The sequence below is a fragment of the Trifolium pratense genome, linkage group LG6 (assembly GCF_020283565.1).
Source record: "Trifolium pratense cultivar HEN17-A07 linkage group LG6, ARS_RC_1.1, whole genome shotgun sequence".
NCBI lineage: Eukaryota > Viridiplantae > Streptophyta > Magnoliopsida > Fabales > Fabaceae > Trifolium > Trifolium pratense.
In genome coordinates, this window is record NC_060064.1 from 1,551,547 (window position 1) to 1,573,730 (window position 22,184).

At 34.1% G+C, this 22,184-nt stretch overlaps 4 protein-coding genes across 4 annotated transcripts; 2 read left to right on the forward strand and 2 right to left on the reverse strand.

Annotated features, from left to right (window-relative positions):
- Positions 1-499: 499 nt before the first annotated feature.
- Positions 500-2,946, reverse strand: LOC123890829 (trihelix transcription factor GTL2-like). The gene is made up of 2 exons (XM_045940531.1): positions 2,245-2,946; positions 500-1,924 (listed from the first exon to the last, which is right to left on the reverse strand). The coding sequence occupies exons 1-2, from the start codon at positions 2,688-2,690 to the stop codon at positions 697-699; spliced, it is 1,674 nt and encodes a 557-aa protein (XP_045796487.1). The 5' UTR covers positions 2,691-2,946; the 3' UTR covers positions 500-696.
- Positions 2,947-4,956: 2,010 nt separating this feature from the next.
- On the reverse strand, positions 4,957-13,739 carry LOC123890830 (multisubstrate pseudouridine synthase 7). Its single transcript, XM_045940532.1, has 20 exons — positions 13,501-13,739; positions 13,288-13,396; positions 13,016-13,213; positions 12,359-12,573; positions 11,554-11,626; positions 10,963-11,019; positions 10,761-10,840; positions 10,612-10,674; positions 10,390-10,477; positions 9,794-9,896; positions 9,580-9,683; positions 9,362-9,435; positions 8,659-8,723; positions 8,291-8,463; positions 7,353-7,420; positions 7,201-7,261; positions 6,256-6,293; positions 6,064-6,132; positions 5,614-5,956; positions 4,957-5,413 (listed from the first exon to the last, which is right to left on the reverse strand). Exons 1-20 carry the CDS (start codon positions 13,581-13,583, stop codon positions 5,384-5,386), a joined length of 2,094 nt encoding a protein of 697 aa, XP_045796488.1. The 5' UTR covers positions 13,584-13,739; the 3' UTR covers positions 4,957-5,383.
- A 1,582-nt stretch (positions 13,740-15,321) lies between these two features.
- On the forward strand, positions 15,322-15,840 carry LOC123889007. The gene has a single exon (XM_045938178.1). The coding sequence runs from the start codon at positions 15,322-15,324 to the stop codon at positions 15,838-15,840; it is 519 nt and encodes a 172-aa protein (XP_045794134.1).
- Positions 15,841-17,646: 1,806 nt separating this feature from the next.
- LOC123890831 (ER membrane protein complex subunit 2) lies at positions 17,647-21,253 on the forward strand. Its single transcript, XM_045940533.1, has 9 exons — positions 17,647-17,959; positions 18,061-18,125; positions 18,761-18,809; positions 19,445-19,539; positions 19,849-19,934; positions 20,059-20,118; positions 20,217-20,298; positions 20,502-20,615; positions 20,828-21,253. The coding sequence occupies exons 1-9, from the start codon at positions 17,773-17,775 to the stop codon at positions 20,996-20,998; spliced, it is 909 nt and encodes a 302-aa protein (XP_045796489.1). The 5' UTR covers positions 17,647-17,772; the 3' UTR covers positions 20,999-21,253.
- Positions 21,254-22,184: the final 931 nt, after the last annotated feature.

The window sequence follows — 22,184 nt, forward strand, 5'->3', positions numbered from 1 at the left end:
AGTCACATGAATAAAATTGTAAGGAGTGCTCATAGATTAATTTTTATTTTACTTATAAATATGTTTATGTGACTAATTTTTATTTGTTCTTAGATAATTTACTCACAATTTTTAAATAATAATCTAAAAGAAAACTTTTGCAATGTGTTTAGTTATTGAGTCTCCTAAAAATACAATATTTTATAATTCATTTTGAAAATAAACAAAGTCTTAGATTCATTAAATAACTATTAGATATTTTATGTGACATTTTATAAACAAATTTCACCGTTTTAGGTTTATTATGTAACTAATGTATGTGAATTATAATACATTCTAGATACATTAATTAATATACAATAAACTTAGAAAACTGAAAATTTTTTATAAAATATCACCGAGGGAATATATCAGCTATTCAATAAACATAAAAAATCAATTATTTCTTATAAAAGAGATCGGAGATAATATTTATTTGTAAGCCGCTTTCCTCCCTCCCACCACCAAGAACAATTAAAAGAAACCAAAAAATATATATAGTTGAACTAATTATTATTATCATCATCAATATTAATATATCACAAGAAATGTGCAAGTAAAGGAATTCAAACTAAAATGATATACTATTATATAGTACCAAAATTAACAAAAGGTTACATCAAAAATATTTTTTCTCACTTGCTAACATGCATAATCAACATGCTACATCATTCTTAATTATACCACACTAGACCCCACTGGAGAATCAGAAGACTCCGCTTGTGGTTGATCATCTACTTTGTCAGCTGAATTTGAGATTGGATTTGTTACTAATTGAGATTGAGATTGAGATTTATCAATTAGTTTTCCCTCCTGCTGCTGATTATACAAAGAACTAAGTTGATGAAAATAAGGACATGTCCTAGAATCCAATGACCTTTTCTTCTTATTGACAACATCCTTTGTCTTCTTAAAATACTTGTTTATGTTTTCCCATTTTTCTTTACATCTCTTTGCACTTCTCTTGTATCCCATCTCTAACATCCCTTCAGAGATTCTCTCCCACAAAGGTCCCTTAATGTTACTATTTCCTTCTTTTTCTTCAACATTGTTGCTTCGATTTATTACACTTGTAGTAGACTTGAGGTTTATTAGTGCCAACACTTCATCTCTTGGCCATCTTCTCCTATCCTCTAATTTCTCCATTGTTGTTGGCACAACAAGGGTAGAAGTGTAATTTGATTCCACTACTGTCTCACTTGAGCTAGGGTTTTGTTGTGCTTGTGCTATCACATTAGAAGAAGAAGGTGTTGATTCAACTTCAAGATTGTTAGAAGGTTGATCATTAGGGTTTTGGGAAGAAGAACGTCCTTTGCCATTTCCATCTGTGGATAGATATTTGTTCAAGAAATGGATTATGGTGGATTGTCTATCACTTGCAATAGCTTGTTCTTTTGCCATCATGTTCATCCTTTCTATCTCTTGATTTTTCCATTCTTCTTCTCTAGCAAGCTTTTCTTGATCTCTTTTGAGCATGTCTTCAAGTAGTTTATTGTGTATTTCTTCTTGTTGTGCCATCATTTTGTTAACCACTGTCTCACAAAAACTCTTCAACATTTCAAACCTATTGCGTCTCTTCCACTTCTTTCTCTTTGATTTTTCAATCACCTTGTCGTCGTCGTCGTCATCATCATCACATTGTTTGGTCACTACTACTATGTCAGTATCATCACCATCTCTTGAATTTTCTTCTTGGTGTTGTTGGGTGTTTTCCTTTTCATGAGAATTTTGTTGTTCATCAGCACTAACACCACCTTGATAAAGATCTTGAAGCTCACTAATAAACCGAGGAGGGTAATTATGATCATGATTATTATGAATCTTGAAAAATGATGATATGTTATCATCTTCAAACTTATCCTTACACTTCTCAGCACTCTTGTTAATCCCAACCTCAGCTAGCTTCCTGCACATCACATAAGTATAACTAAATCCAATAATAAACTATACATACACAATGATGAATTTTAAATTTTAAAGTCAATTTAATTTCCATCATTGTGTATATATCTTGGGGTTTTTGTGTGTGGTTTGTCGGTGGAATTGTTCCTAATGAATTTTGAACGCGATACTTTCTTTAAAGGTTACAAGACTAAATTCTTACCACTGACATAGCGCATCTAGAAAAATGAATCATATATATACATTAATTGTTTATTATGCTATCATACTATATATATATGAATTGATAAGTTATTATTGAATTAAAGAGACATACATACATACCTTGAGACATGGTCCCATGTGATGAGTTGATCTGGGAAGAAATTGTGGATGGTAGATGTGATCTTGAAGAGTGCAAGAAGTTGATGGTTGGTCCAGGTGGAATCGGTGAACATAGGTGGTGGAGATTGGATCTGGAAGTTAGAATTAAAGGTTGTAGTGTTATTGTGATAATGTGTAGGAGAGTGGTGGGGCAATAATATTGATGGAGGGAAGAAATTTGTTTGAGTTTGAAATTGAGAATTGGAAATAGAACTAGAACTAGAAGGGTGGTTGTTGTTGTAATTAGGAGGATGAATTAAAGGAATGTAGTGGAAGGTGTTGTTGTTGTTGTTGTTTGTAGAAGAAGAGGAATGAAGAAGAAGACTAGTAGTATTAGTAGTTGTAGTCCTCAACCTCAATTGCTCTAACTCAAACTGTTCTGCTCCTCCTTCTCCTTCATCCAACATGTTTGTTTGCCTTGCCTTGCCTTGCCACCACCTCTTTTTCTTAATGTTTGTTTCTCTCTCCCCTCTAATATATATATATTCAAAATCCTTTCCTTCTTTTCACATTATCACAAAATCCAAATTTTAGCAGAGCTAACAACACTTTCTCTTCAACATACAATCTCTAACTTTCATTTTTTTTTTTTAACTAGTTGAAAATAGAGTAAATATTTGATTGAGCCAATGTTAAAAAGAAAGTCTTTGTCTTATAAAAGACAAGACATGATTTGGGAGTTGAATGTATCTATACGCGCGAGGAAGGGAGAGTGGATGGATGGCGTAGATGAGATGAGATGAGGTGAGGACTCTGTAATTAACTAACGGTACAAAGATGACAGGACACGTGAAAAAGAAACAGAGTGTGGGGACATTGATTCTAAGGAAGGGAATCTCCACTCACTCACTCACTCCACTCCACATATCGTACGTACTACAATCCAGGCTCACCAGTCATCACCACGTGCAACCTCTTCCTTTACCATCGTCTACGTCTACTAGTCTCTGCTGGACTTTCTGTCTTTCTGGACACTCTCTCTTTGCTTAGAAACTGCATTGCATTGCATTGCACTCAGTGAGTGAGTCAGAGCAAAGACCAGACCACACGTGAGTTCGTCCACAATAATTTCAAACAAGGAAATCTTTCTTTTTTGAAAACAAATATATTACTCCTTGGGAGGAATCCCTGTATTGTATGTAGAGATTAGGCATGGCAATGTGGGCGGGCAATGGGGCGGGCACGAGTTTTGCCTCCTCAAACCTAAATTCATAAAGTTTGGGTTTCCCCAAACTCATCCCAAATTTTAGTGGGGATAAAAATGATAACCCCAAACTCATATCCAACGGGGATCGGATATCCCCATCGGGTTTCGGGTATCCCCATTACGCCTCTTTTCACATGAATTTAGATTGTATTTTAGTATTTTTTTTATTAAAAAAAAAGTTAAATGTCCAAAATTATTTTCTCTCAACAATATTTTTTTAAATAAAGAAAAAAAAATAGAGAAAATGGTTTGTTTAATACTCAAATTAAAAATAAAAAATAAATATATGAATGTAATTTAAGAGATTGTTTAAACGTTTCTAATTTAAAAGAGATGAAATCTAATTTTTAGTATAAGCGGGGCGGGTTCGAGGACGGATTCGGGGTGGGTATCAATGTACCCATTACCCGCCCCAAACCCATATTTTGAAATCGGGAAAAACCCGAACCCAAACCCAGTCAACTCGGGTTTTCCCCGTCAAAGCGGGTATGGTTTGAGCGGATAACCGCGGATATGGGTTTTATTGTATGTCTATTAGAGATAGCATTATATCAATAATCAATAATAATTGAAAAAATAAATACTGAAATATTACTACTACTGAACGAAACACTAAACAGGAAGGGATGGATGATGCAGTGTCTAGCGACAGAACGTGGGCCAAAAGGCAGGCAGGCAGACTTAAAACACAAAAAGACAACGTTGGTCGGACCCCCCCCACCACCCCTAACATAAATAAACGTTGCGTTATAGTACTATTCTCATCTCTCTCGTGTGCTGTCGCAATATACTTTATGTTTCATCGGGTACACAAGCGTGTGTGTGTGTAATCTCGTTTAGTTCACAATTAACTGGCTACTTGCTTGAACAAAAACATTCCACACTTTCTTTTCTTTTTTGACAAACCATTCACACTATGTTGATCATATCATCAGGAAAACTATTAAAATATCAACATTAGTATGAACTGGATCCGCCGTTAGATGGGTGAGAATGCTAATTTCTTTTTTTGGTAGATAAATTAAGCAGTTGTTAAATTTGGCAACACCATGATATCAATTTTATGTATGTATAAGAAATGGAAATGGATTAGGTGCAGTCAACTTTCCTATGCAGTCATTTTATAGTCGTTCGATCACAATCGAACGATTTAAACAAATGCAGTCGACAAATAATATTTTTAAATCATGACCGTCCGACCTTGATCGGACGGCTATAAATGGTCCAACTGCACATAAAAGTCAAATGCATGGAATCCAGGTCCATAAGAAATGGGGGATTTACTATGATTACTTTTTAAGCCATAAATTCCTCTATACACCAGAGCCAATTCCTTCTTGAATCTTTCGTCGTAATGTATACAACTATACATAAATAATCGAGACAAAAGTTGGAACCAGTAAGAATAATTTGGTTTAAACTTTAAACATACCTTCTGCTGCAGGCTCTCTCACTCTGTAAATTTTAAGACATTAAATTGGTTGAGTTATTGAAAAAGAGAACAAATACATAACAATTAACTACATTCAACTTCCTACCTATGTGTCAAAGAAAGCATAGGAATGGATTGTTGCAGCTAAAAAATACAACAGGAAATAAAAGAATTTCTACAATGGAAAAATATGAGTGTGCGCAATCACAACCGACTAAAAAACAATACATGGAAATCTTCTTAGATAAAACTAATACTATTAGTACTTGAAAGTATTCAACTATAATTTTCAGCAGAAATTGTTGTAGTGTTAAATTTCACTGCTCTCCAGCAAAATACAGATCGAACTAAGAGAGGATACTGCTCTACTTCTTCCAACAAGATACATATAACATCCAATCATCCACTGAAAATTAGTAATATTTGAGCTGAAACTTCCTTTCTAGTGTTCTCTGTTATTATTACTGGTTTAATGTCTTCTGATAAGCAACCTGCAGCAGCATTTTAAAAAGATTTATATGCACATAAAACTGCTAAGTGGCAAGAAAAGAAATATTTAAGGATCAAACTTGCTCACATTTATATGTTTTTACAAGTCTATGGTTCAAAAGAAAATTACAAATAATAGAAATTTATCAGAATCATGATTAACGTGAACAAAGTAAAAGGCTTTTTCAATTTGGGTGCTTACAGATGTTGATGTCTTCAGAAGCTCTCTTATCGCCATTGTCGCATAAGATGAAGAAGGAAGAGTAAAGGACAGTTTGAGAGCAGTCTGGAAGTCTTGAGAGCTGGAGTCACGGACAGATTCATCATGTGGTAATGTTACTTCCTTGCCTGCAATCTCATCATGATCGGTCTCAACCTTTGGACCATCATCAGAGCTCTCTAATTGGCTAATGCAATCAACGACTTTCTCCTTTTGCTCATTTGGTGGACTCACTGGATTGACATTTATAGGTTTAGACTTCCCAATTTTATCTAAATCTGTCTCAACCAATGGCTTATTACTATCAGTATATGTAAGTAATTCCCTGCAATTGCATCCATTCAAAGACAGTATTCAACAAGTGGACTACATCCAAAAAAGGGTAAAGCAATAGTTTATGCAATCAAGCACAGGGTTAACTTAGGCATGTACCATTCAAAGTCAATTGGTTTCTGAAAAACCTTCCTGTAACTTCCAGTAACATTAGTAATCGAGAATTCCCTGATAATAAATAAAAATAAACTAGAGTAAGGGGACAGGCAAAATAGAAAAAAAGTAAAATAGAGAATGAATGTAAAATCAGACTCAATTGAAATTTGAGACGAGATTCTTATTATTACATACTTTGCATTATGCACGCTCTCAGTTAAACTGATTCCATCCTGACCAGTACAAACAAGCATGTAACTAATTAGCAAAATAAATTATTTATGAACCGAACAATAAGTTATGAAAAATGCTGCAAAAAGAACCATATACATACATAGAACTAGCTGGAGAAACAGAGGAGGGATAGAAAGAGAAGAAGTGAAGGGCTATATCCTATACTAGAAATGCCAATTCTAAGAACCAACTACAACCACTGAATATTAATATTGATCACATCGATATGGCAGGAACTTCAGGCTGGTGTCCTACAGCTTTAGAGTTTGTTTGGGAGTTTGGAGGGGAGGGAATGAGAAGGGAAGCCATTGCCTTGTTTGAGAGTGTTTTTGGAGGAGAGGGACTTGTGACTGATATTTTTGTTTGTTGGGAGTATTATAAAAAGGGATAATGACTTGAGAAATTTTTCAGAGCCCTCCAAAACCTTCCAGAATCCTCTCCTAATTCATTTATTTGAGTTCTCTCAAATTAGGGGGTTTTAATCTTGGTGGAGAAAAATAAACCCCCATGCAAAGTGGGGACTTTCCTCCCTTCCCGTTCCTCCTCTCTTGTCTTTTCCCTCAAACACTCCACTTCCAATTCCCAAACAAATCCTTAAGGCATAACCTATAGCCAGATTGAAAAATCTACTTATTACAATTAAGATCATTACTGATTAGCAAAGGGTTGTTTCCAGCTTGACACAATTAAATGAACCAGAGAAGAAACAATTTTTTAATGTTGTCCAACAAGAAATAAATAATCTTCTTAAGAATCCCAAAATGCAAACCAACCAAATATCACCTTAAATTATAGTTTGAAAGTGCACTGACACGACATTCAGTATTAGCTCCTTGGATATCACTCTTAATCATATACATACAAAAATTCGATGCTAGAATTGCAAGATGTCAAATTGATACATACTTTATTTGTCAAATCATTATACACTTTGACAATATCATTGGTTGGATAAATTGACCGCGAACTGCAAAATAAAAAATATAGAGCTAATCAAATAAATAAATAAATAAATATATAAATATTAGAAATTCAACATTTTATTTGGTCAAGCTTACCCTGGCATAGGAAGGATGACATCATCAATTGTATAACATTTTGAATTTAGATCTTCAGCATTCACAGCCTGATATCAAGTAAACGCACTTTAAATTGTAAACCTTATTTAGAAGACCATCCACACAACTTTTGTTTTTCCTTGTTGTGACTATTTTTTGTTCAAAATTCCCAATTGATAATTTATCCTTCCCATTGTTGTACTCTACCTGGATCCTAAATAATATTTGCGTTTTTATTAAAAAAAATCGAATTTACACTTCACTACCTTCCAATGCATAGAATTGTATGGAATTAATCCCCTCAATAGAGAAAAGTTGTTCAACTGTTGTGTTCTATTCATAAATTTTGATATAGAACTGCTTTATAAATTACTGATTTCATTAATAGCTCACTCAGCATGCCGATTATTATCAATGAACAGGGATGCAGATAGAGAGATAAACTTAGACTGTCAAGTTATAAAAGGTAAAATTCTGCATGCAGGTAAATGCATAATAGGTCAAGTGTTGTCATATTAGCACAAATCCCAAGACTAAGACTAACAAAACTAATAACTCTAATATCTCCTGATCTCCTCGTTCATGTTTTATTGTTCTATATTGTTGTTTTCCTTTTTTTTCAACAAGGTTTTCTTATCCTTTTAACTTTGTCATCATCATCTCTTTGTATTAATGAATTTATTCTTTTATAAAAAGAAGCTTCAATTTCACATCTTCATCTTTGAACTTAAATTGTCAATAGAATAGCAATATATAAAATGACTAAAAATAGAAATAACCAATAAAATGTGCATGGATGTATCTCTATGTCTGCATATCAGACACACTATATTTAATAATTTACCAGAAAGATATGTCATAACAAAAGGACATACTTCTAAAGCAATAACTTGGTTTAGTGACAGACCTCTGTCATTGGCAAAAATCAAAAGACTAACCTTTACATAACTATTTATTTTTTCATGAATATCTCCAGAGACTTCATCTTCATTATTAGTATCATAACTATCAACGCAGTCATCATCACATTCAGGTCCAGCAATACCTGGAACCTTTTCAGAAGAATTCTCTTTACAGTATACCAAGTCTCCTAATACTACTTGCTCAGTTCCTGCCACATAGTAGAGTTGAATTCGACTTAATAAAGAATCTGTTAACTTCCACTACCATAATAATGATTCTTTTTGGTGAGGATTGCATGAAAATTACATTGAATGCAGTAAGGATGTCAGGAGATGCAACATTGGAAGTTAATTGTCAGAGCAAGCAAGTCGGATCTAGAAAATCATTATAAATCACAACTTACCATACTTTTGCACCCTTGTACTTGCTGCGTTGTTCCATAAATAGCTTTGATAACTATGCACATACCTAAAAGAACAGAAGTAATGTAATGTAATGTAATGTAATGTAATGTAATGATCAAATGAATATTTTCATCTTTTATTTGTGTTCATAGCACACTTTCTCTGCACGACACATAAAAGAAAACATCACCATATAAACAGTCTAAATAGCCCATTTAGAGCTTCAGTATCTCAAAAACAGAGGTTTAGTACTGAATCCACCAATTTTATATTGGCGATAGTGAAGCGTACAAACAGGATGAAAAAATAAATGCGCTCTTCAGTTATGTTTCACATATATAATTATATACTAACCAGCCTATACAATATGTAATATGAGAACATAATCCTTCTCAGCCAAAATGCCACCCAACATCTTGATAACTCCGGTATTTTTTAGTTTGAAATGGAATGAAAGAGAAGGATCAATATGAAAAAGTTATATGCGAAAGAGAAATTTTGAATTTTTCAAGCAAGGAACGATAATATCTGTACAGTGTCCAAAGTAAAGTGACTCTTGAAGTTATACAACAATTGTTGAGCAACAGAAATGATACTTGATATTTCATATATAATTACTCCAACTACAAAAAATTACTACCAGTAACAGTGTGACTAGCCAAACATTTACTTCAAAACATATCAATTTATTTAAATACTCACATCATCCTTAAAGTTCGTGGAATAGATTTCAAAGCCTGCAAGTAGTTTCCAGGAAATTGTTTTAAACTTTTCAGCTGCAAAAGATTTGTCAAGAAAACATGGTTATGACATCATGCGTGGATGAACATATCAGTTAAGCAAAAAGATTAGCTTCACTCTCAAATCAAGTTTATCGAATAGAACATATAATGTAGAAATAGGTTTCATCTCAAGCTTACCACAGCATTTTCAGCAACTAAGAAATGGGGCAACTGCTTAAGTGTCCCAGCAACATCATTAGTATCTTTATAGTACTTGCGTGCCTTGGCTATTACATATTTTTGTATTGCCAAGTTATGGATAACAAAGGAATTAAATACACTACTATTAGAGCACAATTAATTGATTAAGTCATATAATCTGTTATATATTACAGAAACGATAAAAGGATATCTCCATCTCTTGGATCAAGGATCAAGTCCACGGCACGTTTCCATTCCCCCCGGAGTAATGCGGCTCCAATAAAGTGAGTGGCCACAGAACCACTTCCAAAACGCTGAGCAGTGAACATGTGTGTACAATAAATTGTTTATAATGCAAAGATGAAAAATAAAATAAGTCCTAAAATAATCACAGCCTGAAATACAATTTTATTACTTAGGACAAATGAAAACTTTAAGTAAAGCCATTAAAATAGATTTAGAGTTAAATGATATGTCTTCAAATTTAATTGATGACAATACATCATGGCATTAATTCACATAGCAAATCCTATCCAGTGGGAAAACATTTTGATTATTGTTGTTGATGTTAGGAAAGAGACTTGCCAAGTACAAAATATCTTGGACCAGATAGTTTAAAAAGTTTTATCATACATGAGTATACAATTAGGGAATTCCTCCTCTCACTAGCACAAGGCAACTATCTATTTGTCTGCTATTGTAACAAATCCAAGTGTAAGTAACTAATCCAATAATAAACAAGTAGAAAGAGGAAAAGGACGCGCATAAAGAGTGGAAGAGAGCACAAGGGTTTGACTTAGTAAGTACTTGTAAACCGAAGTAGTTAATGAAGCCATGCTGTCCTAAGGAATCTGCAGCAGCTTTTATGGTATCTACAGAATCTGCAACAACACCTCTGATAAAACATGTCAGATATATGGGTAAAAATAAAAAGGTGCAATTATATCAACAAGTATAAATAATTATACCCACAAGATATATTAAATTGAGAGAGGATGAATGAATTTTATGTATAGATATTACTCTCACCGCAATGTGGTTGTAAATCTGTTTCCCAATAGCTGGCCAAGACAAAGTCCTTCATTGACATAACTGGACAATAATAAATTTATAGTTTCAACATCCATGAAAAAACTAATGAATAGGAACATCGGGCACTTATAATTCAATCCCCTTACCAGAAATCACCCACTTTAATTCCAAACAACTTCTCATTAAGGGAAGCTAGCTTACTTGCTTGCTGCTTATAAACAGTAACCTGAAAACAAAAATGAGAAATAAACCAACTGAAGCACCTGTCTCTAATGAACAGTAAAAATGGAAGATGAAGAAAGGAACGAATGTATACTGCAAAATCAGAAAAATATGAAAATGTATTACCCTTTGGGTTGTGACAGCACGCTTATCCTTTGTACCCGCAAATCCAAATGATCTCGACTGTCAGTTAACTACCAGTCAGTCAAAAAACTTACAAGACTTTCTAGAAATCAACTATAATCTGAGCAGATTGCACATATTAATTTACTTTTCAAAAGGGTGGTTATGGACAAAGGAACAATCAGAATTTAATGAGCCAAAACAATCACTCAACGCTAAATAATAATATCAAATTTTTAACCTCCAGGTTAAAAGCAAAGTCATAGATACAATCATAGATATGATAAGCAAATATTAAAATAAAAACAAGGCAAATAGACATAAATTATTACTCAGCTCCCGTTTCCATATGCCAATCATCAATAACCAAGGAAAAGAAAATTATCGCATACAAATACATAATGTGTTTGTTTTGGTATGGGGTAAAACGTGAACACACGTTCATTTTGAAGCTACAGTTTGTAGATTGTGTATTATCACGGTGAAAGGCAGTCATATGTGTGGTGGCGGTTAGTCAAACACACTCCCAGACGTACGCATGATCAATCGTCATCAGAATGCCTACTAAATATACCCAGTATGAGCAAAACACACCTTGATGCCAAGCATATGCCCTAGCACCCCCAAAGCTTCTTGGGTATCTTTGTTCTCCTTATAAAGATGAAACCTATAAATTACATTGGTGGAAACGTTCAGCCAATAGCAATGAGAAACTTAACACAGTATATAAAGGTGGGAATATATCATCACCAAATATGAAATGCAAGCAAGAGTTGATATCACTTTTAGGCAATGACTGAATAAAATATGTTAGTAAAGATAATAGTTTAATTGAAGTGCAGTCCTCTCTGCCGTAAGTTATTTGGGTAAGAGTCAGAACTCGGAAGCCTCAATTTCAGTGCTTGGTGAATTTAGTTAGAAGGGAAAATCAAACTCTCTTTACACGTCTCTTTATTATTTGTTGTGATCGAGCAGTTTTGTGAGTAAAACCAACAAAACAAATTTTAATATAAAAATCAACATGGAATACATTGAGCATTACTAAATTTAATGCTTTAGAAATTGATAGACTCGGAAGGAATAAGGGACAAGAACAGAGACAAATAGAGTATAATCCGACTACTTTTCCCTTGAATCAGAGCAAACTCAGATAGAACAAAGAGAAAATGAGATACAATAATGTAAGTCTTGAGGGTGTCCAAGAGAACCCGAACCTCTCTGTGACCTCTATATCCCGCCACTCTCTCTTATATAACAAAATATACTAAGAAACTGGGTCTTACAACACAACACTTCGATCAAGATCCGTTGTTTAGGGTATTATCCCCTACTACTCCTCTATTTCTACTTGCATAAACACCTTCTAATTTAAGAACAGACCTGTTATCAGAAACTTTACCTAAGGAACTTGCCAGCTTTGTCTGCCCAATTGTCTGAACCTCTGCTGTCAAAAGGCTTATTATCTCTTTCTTTGCGTTTCCTAGAGTTTTTGCCTGTGTTGTTGGATCCACCGGAATTCAATCTCACGCGGATACATTTTGAGGAATCATCAGGTCCATCGACTGTGTCGGTGACCAGGAACTTGAAATTTTCCCTAAAGAAAATATGCACTGCCTGATAGATTTAAGAAGCATAAAATTATGATGTTTTGAATTGGAAAAAAAACAACTATAATACAAAATGAATTCAGTATACTTGCTTCTATAGCAGAATCAAATCAGCATCATATTTCTCACTTCGTCTAAATATAAAAGCAAATCATAATGGCCAGCGCTAAACTAAAATATAACCTAAACAAATAAACTGCAAATCAAGAGGACTCATTTTGACACTAAGTTTCTTGATCTAAATTACACATGATCCCTGATGAAAACTTCAACCCATTATGGGGTGAGACACCCTAGTCCCTACCTAGACTATGACCTAATATCCGAGTAATGAGACACCTTAGTCCCTAACCTTTGACCTATCATCAAAATACTAGCTAATATATGTTTCATATCATATGCCTCCAAAATCTAAAATAGAACAAGAAAGTCCCGAGACTCATACTAACCGTTCGATGGGATTTATCAGAATCTGGAGAAAGAATAATAGGAGGGACACTGTCTTTGCCACCAGCATTAATTTGATTAATAAATTCTTCCAAACGAGACGCATCAGAATCCCCAGCAAGAGACTTAAAAGATTCAATTTGAGAAACATAACTTGTAACCGCAGTTTCAGACTTATCTGTTTTATTTTCCTGAACACTCTGAAACATGAACAAGAAATCAAATACTAATAAAAACCGCAAATTAATTCATGAATAAGCTCAAATCATCATACCTTCGATTCCGATTCCGAAACCTTAGATTCCTCGGCAATGGCTTCAAGTGAAGATAACTCAATTACTTTTCCATCGGAATCTACTTCATGTACAATAAAATCAGAATACCTATATCACAAATTCAATTTACTCAACATTAATATAACTGATATTAACTTCATATATGATTAATTATGAATGTTGAATAAATGAGGAAGGGGTAATGAAGAAACCTTTGCTTTAAAACTCCGCGGAAACCGGGAAGGTTGGAAATGTAGCAGGAGATGCCAACATCGTGTTCTTCCATGGAATTCATTATCACTGCGAGCGAGCGAGTGAGTGAGTGCTTCGAGAACAAGCACAACTAGGGTTTTAGTTCAGAGCTGCAACAGAGAGTGGGAGGAAGGGAACGTCACCGTGCTACGTGCTACGTGCTACGACTGATGCATATGCGGTGTTCGACGGTTTTCCTCAAACACGCGCCGGTTTTTTTTTGCAAAATTATGACGATGGGCTTCGGCCCGTTAGTCATTTAAGTAGGATGATCGGGTTCGAACCTCGGACCCGTGGATATATAATGAATATTTTTATCAACTGAGCTAAACTCACTATACATAATTTATTCTAGATCTTTGTGTTTATTTTATGTCAATTTTACCTAATTGTGTCAATTTTACCTAATCTTTTTATTTTCACTTTCATAACATTTTTTTCTATCTTGTTATTAAGTGACTTATTTGTCACGTTTGCAACAAAAACAAAATTTAATTTTGTTTATTTTGTGAAAATGTTATACTTTCAATTTTAAAAATTAGTGTTAATTTTTTTTTGCAAACAATGGAAATGTAAACATATTATTTTCACTATTTTTCAAAAATGTATTTTCTCTAACCAGTTTTCCATCACAATTTATCTTATAAATCTTGCATCTTCTTATTAGCAAGTTAAAATGAACACGTATTTTAAAAAATGTTTTCACAAAGTAAACAACCCATCATATGTCATGCTAATATAGGCTATATGTTGCAAGAATGCAATCCATCTCTCTCCCTAGTTTCATGAAAAAACATATAGTATTCCATTTTCACTGTATTTAGTTAATTGCATTCACGGTGGAGTTCCTTTTAAATATCTTGGGCTTCCGGTAAGGGCGAACCCTAGGAGAATGGCAACTTGGGAACCTTTGGTGGAGAAAATTCGTCAAAAGTTGAACTTTTGGGGGAATAAGCACTTGAGTCTAAGAGGGAGTTAGTTCTAATTAACTCCATTTTGAATTCTATTCCGATTTTCTTCTTATCCTTCATGAAAATGTCGGTGCAAGTAATAAAAAAGGTGAGACGTATCCAAAGAGAATTTCTTTGGGGTGGTGTGAAGGGCGGGAAGAAAATTACTTGGGTGAAGTGGAGAGTTGTGTGTCAAGAGAAGAAAAATGGGGGCCTTGGTGTTCGGGATCTTAAAGTGGTAAATCTTATAGCCTTCTCATGAAGTGGAGGTGGAGACTTCTCCAAAGAGAGGACACGGCTCTTTGGAAGGAGGTGTTAGTGGCTAAGTATGGTTCACACATTTTGCACAAGACGGAGTGGAGTGATTGTCACCCTCCGTACTTTGCTTCGCTTTGGTGGAGGGATATTTGTGACCCTGAGGGTTGCGTCGTGGAGAGGAATTGGGTGGCGGAGGCGTTGGTTCGAAAGCTTGGAAATGGCGCGCTTACTAGTTTTTGGAACGATAAGTGGATTGGGGAAACGCCGCTTCGGATAAAGTTCCCCCGCTTGTAATCTATCTCCTTACAACAAGGAGCTAATGTTAGTGAGGTGATGATGGAGATTGATGGTGAAAGGCGAGTTAGGAATTTATTATGGAGACGTCCTCTTTTTCAATGGGAGGAGGAGAGGGTTTTCCTTTTGTTGGCTTTACTTCAAAATGTGACTCTTTGTGATGAGATGGACGAGTGGAGTTGGTCTTTAAACCCGGAAGGAAGTTTCTCGGTTAAGTCCGCTTATGACTCGCTTTCAAAGGTTTTGGTGGAAGGCCCTAATATCACTTCATAATATAAGATGGTTTTTGGCAAGATTTGGGAGAGTCCGGCGCCCTCCAAAGTGATTGCTTTCTCTTGGCAATTACTCTATGATCGTGTTCCGACAAAGGAGAATCTTCTTTTGAGAGGGGTCATTCACCATGGTGGTGGAGAGGGTAATTGTGTTTGGTGTGTGGACTTCCGTGAGTCTTCTAGTCACTTGTTCCTTCGTTGTAAGATGGCATTGGAGGTTTGGTATGCGATTTTCAAGTGGTTAGGAGTTGTTATTGTTATGCCGCCAAATCTTTTCCACCTTTTTTATTGTCTAAGTGAGGCGGCAACGAATAAGAAGGTTAGAAACAGATATAGGTTGGTGTGGCATTCGGTGATTTGGAGTATTTGGAAAGCTCGGAACAATAGGATTTTTAGTAACTTAGTCAAGGAGACTCTTGAAGTTGTGGAGGATGTAAAAGTAATTTCGTGGAAATGGAGTGCCGCTAGATTGAAAATTTCACCGGCTTGTTTTATGAGTGGTGCTTGGAACCCGGAATTTGTTTGAATAGATAATTTTCTGCAGGTTGCTGTTTTCGTCAATGGGGTCTGTTGTTTGTTTTTGGTGTTTTCGGCTGTGTCGTTCCACCGAACCTGGGAGCTGCTCTACTTCTCTCTGCTGTGCGAGTTTTGCTGCTGTTTCGTGGGTGTGGCTTGCGTGTTCCAGGAGGCTTTGACCTTAGCTTGCTGTTTTAATTTATTTTTCTTGGTTGGCTAAGTGTTTTATGTTTGTTTTGGGGGGTTTTGCTGGTGTTTTAGGCTTGTTTTTGTTCGCTTGTTCCCAGTGTCCTTCCTTTGTAACTGTGTTGCTTCTTTCCCTCCCTTGGTATGCCTTATGCCTTAGGTTTTGAGGTTCAATAAAATTTTGCTTTTCAAAAAAAAAAAAGTTAATCATCTTTGTCCATCTCCACCTCTTTCATTCACCTATTTCATGCTCAATTTTAGCCCCCAATTTATTATTATTATTATTATTATTATTATTATTATAATAAACCAGCTCAATTTTAGCCCCCAATTATTATTATTATTATTATTATTATTATTATTATTATTATAAACCAGCACAAATTATCCGGTGTGATAATTTGTCATTCAAAGTTATGTTTTAGGGCCATGTCCATCAAAAAGATCACATACCGCCATTATCTATACTCTACACAGTTGACAACCGAATATAGAATGTCATATTACTTTTGTCCTGGGAAATTCTCCCCATTCTTCTTCTCTTTTTTCTACTTATTTGTCTTTCTGTTAAAAAAAATCTTTAATTTTAAATTAAAAGTTTGAAGTTCATACAAAATGGTTGGTACATTTATAAAAAGATTATACACTTTCAAATTGTGAAAATTATAAGATAAGGCACTATTGAAAGAAAAAAATTCTATAACTTATAAGACCCAATTTTATTATGTCTTTCAAAAAAGAAGTTGGTTCAAACATCATTTGTAAGAAGAAAAACAAACCCTATGATAAAATAATAATGTTTTAATTAAAAATATATTAAAAAATGAGCTTGAAGAAAAATCAATATCATATCAATATCAATATAAACTTAACTTTTTGGTGACTTGTGCTTCTCTTTTGTGGTTGGTACCCCCTTAAGAGCGCCAAACATTTCATATTTTTCATTTTGATAAAATCATTTGATCTTTTGCATATTAGAAAAGTTGCCAAATTATATTTTATTTTGATAAAAATAAAAGATTAAGTGAGCTAGGTTTCAAGAATTCACCAAGATTATATCGGATCTCAAGACTTAAATAACATTGATAGGAATACATGCATATCATCCAATAATAAAGTCTTAATGCATGCAACAAAAATCGAACTTACACTTTTATAGGACATATGAGGCAACTTCTTACTAGTTGAACGAACTTACGTTTACAAAGTTGTCAAAATATAGCCGGTAGTTAAAGGCTAAAGGAAGAACACACAATGTTGTGCAATTGACGGTATAATTAAGTTTCTTAGTCATGTGTCATGTATTTCTAGTCGGTGTATTTCCTATCTTGAACTCTAACATCATCCCCTCACCTTAATTTTTCATTATAAAAAAAAGTATAATGAAAATTATATTTTTAGACAAATATGTAAAAAAAAAATTTGAAGAAAAATTATTCGAAGCAATTTCTAATTTAAAGTAATTTATAATTTTTTTATATATAAAATTGTAAATAAATGGATGAAAACGTGTATAACAATAATTAATACAAAATGTGTTAAAATAAAACTTCTATAATTAATATTAAAAAAACTGTATGTACCAAAAAATAAATTAAAAAACTGTTTTTATATGTTTTTTGTTTAATTTTAATTTTGATAAAAAACAGTGTGATATTTATTTTCCTTCCCAAATTATACTAACAAACATATCGATCTAAAACCCGTGCGGCCTGCGATAATCGATTTGTTGTTTGGATCTGTGAATTTGGCAAAGATGGTTACAAAAACAGAGGAATCTCAACTGAAGAATCTAGAAATTCAGGTCGATAATGGTGGCGGAGGAGCATGGGAGTATCTTTCACTCATCAGAAAGCTTAAGGTTCGCCGTTCTGATAAAGTTCTCAAGCACGGTTTGTCAATTTTGAATGACTCCAAACTCCGATCCAATCTCGGTCCTGAAGGTTAACTTAACCTAATTTTTATTATTTAATAATTGCGACTAATCTTATGCAAGTCAACTTCGAATTTTACTGATGATGATTGATTCTTTTTGTTGATTCAGAATGGACTTTGTATGAGCAAGTTGCAGTTGCAGCTATGGATTGTCAAAGTCTTGATGTTGCTCAGGTTTTCATCTCAATTTAATTGGTTTTTTGATTGGTTTCTTGCTTATATCTGATGTTGTGAATCTCAATTATAACTCAATTTTGTTGAGATATTTCTTTTCCATTGTATGATTCTACCTCAACTAAGGACCTGTTTGGATATGCAGATTAATTAAGCACTTACAGCATAAGACTTATCATTTAACTTTTTTATGAATAATAAAGTTTTTTCTATTAAAACGATAAAATAAGTCGATCTGTTTTCATATAAGCTATAAGTTGTTTTTGTAAGTTCTCTTGAAGAGCCTGTGGAAATAAAAGTTTATAACAATTGCTGAATATGTCATAAGCTCTCCCAAACAATCTCACTAGTCACTAGTATTTTTATCGGTAAATAAACTCAAATTAGACAATCCAAATAGATTCTGTCGTTTGACTCACTTATGATATGGAGATACTAGGGGATGGATGCATGTGTTGGATGTACCTGTTCTTTGTAGATATCTTGTTTGCTCTTGTAATTGCTCCTGAACCTTTATGTATGTTCTTTATGTTGCCTTAATTGAGTATTTGCTACATTTATTTCCTTTAATTATGATGAGAATTCTTATTGTTTGGCAATCGACAATTGATAATAATAATTTACTTCTGTATTAGGACTGTACAAAGGCTCTTCGGAAGAGGTTCCCAGAGAGCAAAAGAGTTGGTAAGTCGATACTTTCCTAACTTTCTATGCCTTTTCCTTGTGGATCTGAGTTGTTGAATGAATAGCACCATCAATGCAACTCTTACTACAGTCTACATATTATTCAATATAAGCTTAAAGGGAAATATATATATATATATATATATTCTAAGTGGCACCACCTGATCTTATAGATAGAACCATGCGACAGTTGTTGAGGTAGAGGTTGGTTACTGTTACTGAATTGGTCTTATTTGATAAAATATGTCTTTTAATTGCCCAGTAATAATGATGTATCTGTGCTGTAACATATGGTTGCTGTTAGGCTAAGAAACAATTTATTTTAATTTCTAGTAGTCACATTTAAAACTTCTAAAACTGTGATAATTTTCCAAATACATCCTAACTGTAATGTTTACTCATCCCAAGACACAAGCAACTGCACACACCCTTCACTGGTTTCTGATGCCCAGTTCTGGTTTTTTGAACAAATTTTGGCATCAGTGGATGACTAACATGGATAATTTCCATTCATTCGAGAAGGGATGCTATATAATGTAAATACATTCACAGTTTGAAATGCAAATGAGTTTGTTTTGCATATGCATATTCTTGCCAAGTCTGTTTACTCTATTTGTGTTGACTAACTATTACAGGCAGGCTGGAGGCAATGTTGCTTGAAGCAAAAGGTTCGTGGGACATGGCAGAAAAGGCTTACACAAGCCTTTTAGAGGATAATCCTCTTGATCAGGTAAACTCGCTTAACCTTATTGGGAAAAAATTGGGAGAGGAACTGTCAGTTAGTTGATCAGTTACGTTATGTGATGAAACATAAATCTTATCATAATGACCCTTTTTTTTTTGTTTTGTCAATTTCACTTGATATATGACATTCTTTCACTTTAACCTTTAAAAAAGGCCTGGCTGGTTGAGTAATGAAAACCAAAAAGGGCAACCAAATACTGAAGAGCTCCCACCATAGTGGGATTTAGAGGGAGGGTTGGACCTATTGTGTATTTATTTTGGTAGTCTTACTCTGCATTTGCCAAATTCTGTTCAGATCATCCATAAGAGGAGGGTGGCTATGGCAAAGGCACAGGGCAATATTTCTGGGGCTATTGAATGGCTTAATAAATATCTGGAAATGTAAGACAGCTGTTAATATTTTTTCCTTCTGAAATTGAAGATAAAAGGAAAATATTGTTTATAATTTACATCAGATAGCAGAAGTGAAGAACATATATCTGAACTATTTATCTCACTTTCACAGATTCATGGCAGATCACGATGCATGGAGGGAACTGGCTGAAATATACTTATCCCTGCAAATGTAAGAATTTTATCCTGCCATTTCTCTTTTAGTAGGGGTTTATTTATGTTGCTAATTATTCAGCTGCCTTTGTTTTTTTGGACGTGTCTTCCTGTTAGGTATAAACAAGCAGCATTTTGCTATGAAGAAGTGATATTAGCTCAACCAACTGTTCCTCTCTATCACTTGGCTTATGCTGATGTAAGTAACTACTTTATGAATTAAGATTAATTTAAATCAAATTCTTCTCCTTCTCGCCTGTTTCTTCACCCTAATAACAGCAAGGCACCAACTTTGCATCCTAGTCCTAGAGATGCACGGTTTTACCTAGCAGGAGTTATAAAACATTATCTTGACTTATTTTTTATCGAAAAACATTATCTTGACTTAAATGATATTGTTAGGTACTTTATACACTTGGCGGATTAGAAAACGTCCAAACTGCCAAGAAATACTATGCATCTACTATTGACTTAACTGGAGGCAAGAATACCAGAGCACTCTTTGGTATATGCTTGGTGAGTTCTTTCTCCCTTTCATCCATCTTTCTGTGGTCATGTGCAACATAAAACTACATGATACTTTTATTTGAATATAGTTCTGCTTTGGTAGATATCTTATTTCCCTTCATAGACCGTTGATTTTCTTTTGAACAACTTGGGAATTTTGGATTCTAGTTTCAATCTTTCACTCATATGCCTGGTAACTAACTTTTGTTCCTTATTTCCAGTGCACTTCTGCTATTGCACAACTTACAAAAGGGAAGAACAAGGAAGATAAAGAAGGATCACAGTTACAATCTCTAGCGGCCAAAGCGTTGGAGAAGGAGTACAAGCAGAGAGCTCCTGACAAGCTTCCTCAACTTACAACTGCCTTGAAGAGTTTAACATTATCGTCATGATGCAGCATTTCTTAAATATATTGTTGTTATTTAACCAACTTTTTGGCACTTTATTAGATCAATATACTAGCATGAATCAGCATATTTAGAATTCCTCATTTATTTTCTTTTCAATATTAAAATGAGAATTCATTTTGTTCTGCATTTTTACCTTCCGTAATAAATATTAATCTAAAGACATGTGAAGTTTTTGATGGCGTTGTAGCTCTAAAATATTGTGACAAAACAGAGTGATCAGGTATAATTTGTTTTTGACATTGTATTTGCCTTTTTTTTTTTCCCCATGGCTGTGCTTATATACTGTACTTCGTATAAATATTCTTTTTAATTGAGAAAATTATATTTGTTTATTTCTTTCCCTGACTACACATGAAGTTTTTTTCTTCTTTTTCTTATATACAATACAATCCATTCCCACTGTCGTCAACACATGACAATGACATTATTAATTGTGGGTCTTGCCACATCGTTCGTACAATTTTCCATTTCTAGAGTGTTGAGATGCACATAGGCATAGCCAGCTTTTTATGGGATTACCATTATTTACGGTCTCTACTCCAGTTCAGTTCCATCTCAATCCCGTGAGGCATGCACCCGCATCAGACGCTGTTATGTTACCGTCCTTTTTTTTTACCTTAAAAATGCAATTATTTTGGGTCAACGGGTACTCTTAGTATTGTCTGGTCCATTCTATTTTTAGGGCACATGTAATAATAGTAATAATTCGAATAAGATTCGTATTCACAATTTCACACAATAATTTATGGTGATTATTTAGAGATATACAGTAGTACTGTACTTGTCAAGAAACTTTGAAAGTTTCCTAACATTTAAATTTTGTTTTCTACATTTGAGAGTGAGCATAAAGCGTAATAAATTTGATCATCTCTATTTTTCTTTTAATTTTAATAAGTTTTAAAATAATTATGAGAGATGGAAAGAAATGTGATAGATGTAGAGGGGGAATGGATTCTCTCAAGTGTAATTTACACTTGAGAGAATAAAGTGTGGTTTGTTACCATTGATTAAGAGAGAAAAACATATAAAAATTTAGGGAAAATGAATTTAGATGGTGTTAGATTACACTTTATTCTCTCAAGTGTAAATCACACTTGAGGTAATTCATTCCCGGTGTGGAGGAGAGTGAAAGAAAAGATTCAAATCCAAAGCGTAAATGTAAGAGAGA